Source organism: Rhinopithecus roxellana, chromosome 12 (genome assembly GCF_007565055.1).
Source record: "Rhinopithecus roxellana isolate Shanxi Qingling chromosome 12, ASM756505v1, whole genome shotgun sequence".
Taxonomy (NCBI): Eukaryota; Metazoa; Chordata; class Mammalia; order Primates; family Cercopithecidae; genus Rhinopithecus; species Rhinopithecus roxellana.
The window spans coordinates 51,915,115-51,921,114 of NC_044560.1; the positions used below are offsets into that span (position 1 = coordinate 51,915,115).

The following is a 6,000-nucleotide window of genomic DNA, read 5'->3' on the forward strand; positions in this document are numbered from 1 at the left end:
AGGCACAGTGGTGGGCGCCTGTAGTCCCAGCTACACGGGAGGCTGAGGCAGGAGAATGGCATGAACCCGGGAGGCGGAGCTTGCAGTGAGTGGAGATCGCGCCACTGCACTCCAGCCTGGGCAGCAGAGTGAGACTCCGTCTCAAAAAAAAAAAAAAAATGAAGACAGGAGCACTAAAGGCACGGTACTGGTGTGTAGCTCAAGTAAGATCATGTGACACTGGAAAGACCATATATAGACTGTAAAAGTTTCTGTAGAGATATACCATTATTACTCCAGTTCTGTGAGTCCACTTGGCTGCTGTAGTTGAGCACATAATTCATAGATAGTTAAAGGATGTATGGAGTAGTCTGTAAACAGTGGAAGTTTCTGTTACCCACAGGGGCCTGCAGCCAGGTTGCTTGCATTAACTCCACATTCATTCTGCACAATTTCCCTGGGCTGATCCAGCACCATTCTTATATTAATAACTGAGAGCTCATCTGCAATTGCACCTATGTGCTATGAAGGAGAGGCCATTTGAAAAGAAACCCACAGGTGATTATTAGGCCTAAAACCATTGTCTATAAAGTGAGGATGAAGCCACACTCCCAGACATAAGGGACCTAATATTTTTTGGAGTATGTCATATGTTTCAGACTCTGTGCTAGACAATCAACATGTGTTCCCCTTCACAGAGGGGATTTCTAGCCTCATTTTACAGATGAGGAAACTGGCACCCAAAGACGTTAAGTGCCCTGCACAGAATCCTAGGGCTGCTAAATGCATGATGGTAAGAAAAAGAACAGCAGCCTCTGACAGTCAGGTGCAGGCCCACCCCCACAGCGAGGTCCTGGCATTCTCCTGCTGAGCATCAACATTTCACATACCATCAGCATCAGACAAGGCCCCTCAGTGACCACGATAGGTCAAGACAAACTCAAGACCACCAGGTCATCAGGGCTGAACACTGGCAAAAAAATGAACATTGTCAAAACGGGAAAACTGATGAAACATTTCTCTAGCCTGGTTTCAACCTTGCTCTGTTCTTCTTGCCTTCCAGATAAGTATTGTTAGGATAATCACAAAATTACCCCCACATTATGACAGCATCCAATTCAGAGAAAAACCCCACTTTGTTGACCATCCCCCAAATCACTCACCTTAAGACCAAATCTTATCATACATTCTTTCTAACAGCCTCTTCCAGAGATGCCTCATTGCTCCTCCCTCTGTGGTAAGGAATAACCCAACATATTCAACTACAGATGTGCCCCTGGTGGTCTTTGCAGCAGAGCTTTGTCAGGAGAACACTAAGCTAGGCCTGCATGACCTAGTCTCCTGTGCTTAGTCTCCTGTGTTTCACTTACAGACAGGGTAGAAGGTGGATTTTGCTTTAACTTTTACTATATGGTTTCCATCTACTTTGTTATCTAAAAATAAAGATATTAATATGTCAGAATCATATTAAAGTTCACAAGTATTTGCCAACTTCCACTAAGAAAAGAACTGTTCATTTACTCATTTGTATCTTCATTCTTCATGTTGTTAGTGGATGCACCTCCCATGTTCCAAGTTTCATTCAGAATTCGGGATACTGAAATGCAAGCCTCAGTGGAGTTCAATGTAGAACATGCTAGGAGATGCCATGGTAGGAGTGAAGACAGAGATCTGCACAGGTTCTGAAGTATCCAGGAGCACAGTGGCTCATGTCACCTGCAGCGTCCAGGAAGACTTGTTATTTCAGCTATATCTTAAAGTATGAACTTTAGGAACAAAGAAGGCTCCGAAGCCAGAAGGAACTGCCTAAATGAAGTCTCAGAGATGGGAAAATTCCAGCATGTGAGGGTGAACCCCAAGTAGGATTTGGAAGGTAGGGTGTAGGAGAGAGTGGCAGTAGATGAGGGTGGTTGGGAAGGTGGACATTATGTGCAGTCTTGAGGAGTTTGCCTTTTCCTTTGAGTGACAAGGAGCCAGGAGGGCTGTTCCAGGCAGGAGACTGGCATGGACAAATCCATTTCAGAAAGATCATCCTGGAGAAGCATAAAGAAAGATTTTTTTTAACATGATTTATGTGACCTGAAGGTAGAGTTTTGATTCATGGTCTAGAAGGGGTATTTATTATCTCTAATGGACTAAGAGACTAATGGGCCTTGTGTGCCCGGAGAAGGCGCTTTGACCTACCCTGTGGGTGATGGGGAGCCTCTGAAGGATTTGAAGCAGGGCAGAGATGTGGACAAATCTGCCAAAAGAAAACAAACAAACGAAACAAAAACATCAACAGCATGTTATGTTAATGTGTGATTCCATTTAGGCTTTTGGAATTTTGAAAATAGTTCAAAGACCCCGTTATGACCTTGCCAGAGGCCAGGTTGGAAATTTCTAAATCAAATGATTCCTTAGCTCCCCTCTAACTCTGACAGTCTAAGATTCCGTAACAAGGAAGGTAGAGCTATTGCCAAAACGTATAATGCATCACAGTGTCAGACTTTGGGATTATCTGCTGCTTGGGGTTTTCCACACCACTGCTCCCCTTCATTAGTGGGGATAATTGAGAGTTGACTGCAGTCGTTACTACTGTTGTGATGGGTATTTGAAGCTAAATTCCGGCAAGCAGGAGATGTGTGAATATTTATCTCAGCTGCAGAAAGTTAATGCAGTGTGGCATTAATTACCCTGTCTGAGCCTGCTGTCTTCTTCTGTTTTTAGGTGTCATTTTCAGTTGGATAAATTAGTTTCCAAAATTAGAATAGAGCAAATTGTAGGGTGAGATCAAGGCAGCCTGACTTCTTGGGGCATCCAAAAAGAAGAATGGGCTAAGAACGTATACCCAGGAAACATTAACATGCATCCTTGGCCGGGCGCGGTGGCTCAAGCCTGTAGTCCCAGCACTTTGGGAGGCCGAGACGGGCGGATCACGAGGTCAGGAGATCGAGACCATCCTGGCTAACACGGTGAAACCCCGTCTCCACTAAAAAATACAATAAACTAGCCGGGCGAGGTGGTGGGCGTCTGTAGTCCCAGCTACTTGGGAGGCTGAGAGGCAGGAGAATGGCGTAAACCCAGGAGGCGGAGCTTGCAGTGAGCTGAGATCTGGCCACTGCTAGACTCCGTCTCAAAAAAAAAAAAAAAAAAAAAAAAAAAAAAGATGTGTCCTTGAAGCCCAGCGCAAAAAAAAAAAAAAAAAAAGTTTTTCTCCAGTAGTTGTACTTAACTATTTTTGACTCCACCCACTGCACTTGTAGAACACAAACACGCAATAAATTACATGTTTAGCCTTACAACAGATATTTGAAATCGTTCAAGAGACTGGAAAGGAATAGATTTGGTGTTTAATAAATCATAATCTTACTATAGATTTTGCTACATTTGATTTTGAAAGAATAAAGCCAAATTAGAGTGTATTTAGGACAAAGGGATCAGAACTATGAGGAAACTAGAAAGAGCATTATAGTCATTCAGTAATTCAACAGACTCTCATTGAGGACCTACTATGCTAGGTTCATATTTGTAAAATGGCAGAAGGAACTGGCAAATGGTAACCTAGAAGTAGGACATGGAAGAATGGGCTTCCATAATTTTCTGTCATCAGACAGTTGGAAGAAGGATTATGCTTATTATATTTCCAAGGGCAGTAGAAAGTCTATGGGTGGAAGGCATGGAGGGACAAGTTGGCACTTTGTTACACTGTATGATAGGGTGCCTCAAGGAAAGCAGTTCCTTCCCATTGGAAGAATACAAACATAACAAGTTCTAGAGGAACCAGAAATTGGATCTGATGGCAGGAGTCCTGGGGTCTACTCTTGGCATGGATGCTAAGTAGAAACAAAAGCTGTCTTCACAGGACTTCAGATTCCTCATCTGTACAATGATGGGCCAGGACAACCTTATCTTCTAGGCCATTCCACTTTACAGTAGAAAGCAAGCAATATGATATGCTTCACACGAGAGACAGCACAATGACATTGAGATCACACAGCCTCTCAGAACTTCAGTTTTTGTCTGCAAAGGGAGGACTCAAAAAATAAAAGCCACCCCCAGGACTATAAGGCAGATAAATAAGACATGAGGTGCTTTGTAAACTCTGAAGCACTTACAGATGGAAGGATTGGGGTCTCTCTCTCTCTGTCTCTAATGGTCACTGTTGTAAAAGACTAGAAAAAGCACTGGCCCCTGGACCCTGTTTTCAGTTCTTATGTCTCTGGACTTACTAACTCTGTGACCGTGGGCAAATTATTTAACTTCTCTGTACTTAATTTCACCCTTGCAAAAGAGAGAAAGCATCTGCCTCACAAGGCTGTTGTGATGAGATAAAAAGACAGTGTACTTGAAAATACCTAGCATGGTGCCAGACACATGGTAGGGGCTCCCAGAATGCCAATTCATTTTGAAGTTTCAAGAAAATAAGCAAATAATAATAACCTATATGACATGGCAGGAGACAAGCTAATATATAAAATATGGTAAAATTAGGATTTCCTGGTGTCCATTTAATTCTGGCACAGACCTCCAAGAGTGACAGCATAAAGGTCAATTTTAACAGAAGGTCCTGTGCATGCTTAAAACCACAGTATCCATCAAGTCTTCTTGGCCAGTGCACAGTGAGCCATCTCAACATCAGCTGAAGTCTGACATGGTTTAAATAGGGTGGAACACTGTTTCCTATCTAGGTGTGGATTGCAGGTTTGCTGCATTACATGCTGGTTGAAAATCTCTGTTTGTGCTTCAGGACAGCCCCCTGGGTGTAGGCAAATGATTGTCTAAAGCGGAGGTCTCAGATTGAATGGAAACAAGTCCAGAAACTTGTAATTAAAAGCCAAAGACACACTTGCTGTTTCTCTTGCTCAACAGTGCACCCAGGCATCACTGTTTGTAGAAGAGTAATTTGAAATAGAATTTCAGGGTTCTCAAGTGGACATTTATGAAACTGTGTTGGAAAAATGTCCACTTGACTCACAGTAATTGTTAGCATTTTCTGAAGATGCATTGCTACCAGGCATTGTGCTAGATACTTTATATATGCAATCTCTAATTCCCTCAAGAACCCCGTAGGATAAACAGTATTATTCCCATTTTGTGGTTGGAGAAACCAAGACTCAGGATAAGTATCTTGTCCACATGACACAGCTTTTCTAACTCCCTACTATACCATGCTACTTCCCTAACAGGGCAATCAGTTCCAACTTGAATACGAAAGACAGAACTGAGTGCATAGCTATTTTGGATGATAAAAGTGTTGCCAAAATGATATGCACCCTCATCAAATACTCCAAAAATAACCTAAGGTCATCCATCATAAACTGTCACTTTTCTGTTTTAATCCTAAATTCTGTTTTCCAAAAGCTGTCTCAGAAAATCCATGCAAGTGGAAAGGGCAGGCCTCACTTTGTTCCTTTATCCACAGGAGCCGGAGCCTCTCTACGCGCAGATCAACAGACCTAAGAAATAGCATCGATGCGAGCTCGTGGTGGGTGCTCAAGACTGGCATGGACATCAGCATCATGACAGGCTCTCTTGTATTCTTTCACCTCATCCCACAAGAAATTCATGATTGCCCAATGGAACTCGCTCAGAAGAGGGAACTAAGCGTTTTTGGCAACCAATGGCAGATATCTATGGCAGCACACACAAAAAAAGTATAGAAAGATCCACCCAACATTAAATCACAAATCAAGCAAATGCTTACCCAACAAATATTTGAGCCCTCGTAGCTGGGTTTAAGGTGACCCAGTGTGCAAAATTATTAATTCCCTTTTTATTTCTCTACCTGTTGAGACACCAAATTTGGAGTGACAGGCATCAGAGGATTACAACAGGGTTGGAACTGACTTCTTTAAGCAAAAGTAAAGGGTCTTCTGTGACCACAATATCATCATCCATATGCCTTTTCACATAGGATGATGTGTTTTTTGTCACTCCATGGGGCCTGGTCTACCATTTTCCCCCCTTTTCTTTCTTTGTCATGTTTGAAAATTAGTAGGTGTACAAATTTTTGTATTGCTTTTGACTTTTTTTAGATAT

At 42.5% G+C, this 6,000-nt stretch overlaps 1 protein-coding gene across 2 annotated transcripts in view; it reads left to right on the top strand.

Moving 5' to 3' along the window:
- Positions 1 to 5,607, top strand: part of DAB1 (DAB adaptor protein 1) — a 1,267,144-nt gene extending 1,261,537 nt beyond the window's left edge. For both annotated transcript variants that reach the window (XM_010365734.2, XM_030913326.1), the window contains one exon: positions 5,384 to 5,607. Coding sequence is in view for 1 of the 2 variants with exons in the window: in XM_030913326.1 (XP_030769186.1) it covers positions 5,384 to 5,428 (45 nt within the window). In the remaining variant the exon portion in view is untranslated. The remainder of the gene's footprint in view (positions 1 to 5,383) is intronic.
- Positions 5,608 to 6,000: the final 393 nt, after the last annotated feature.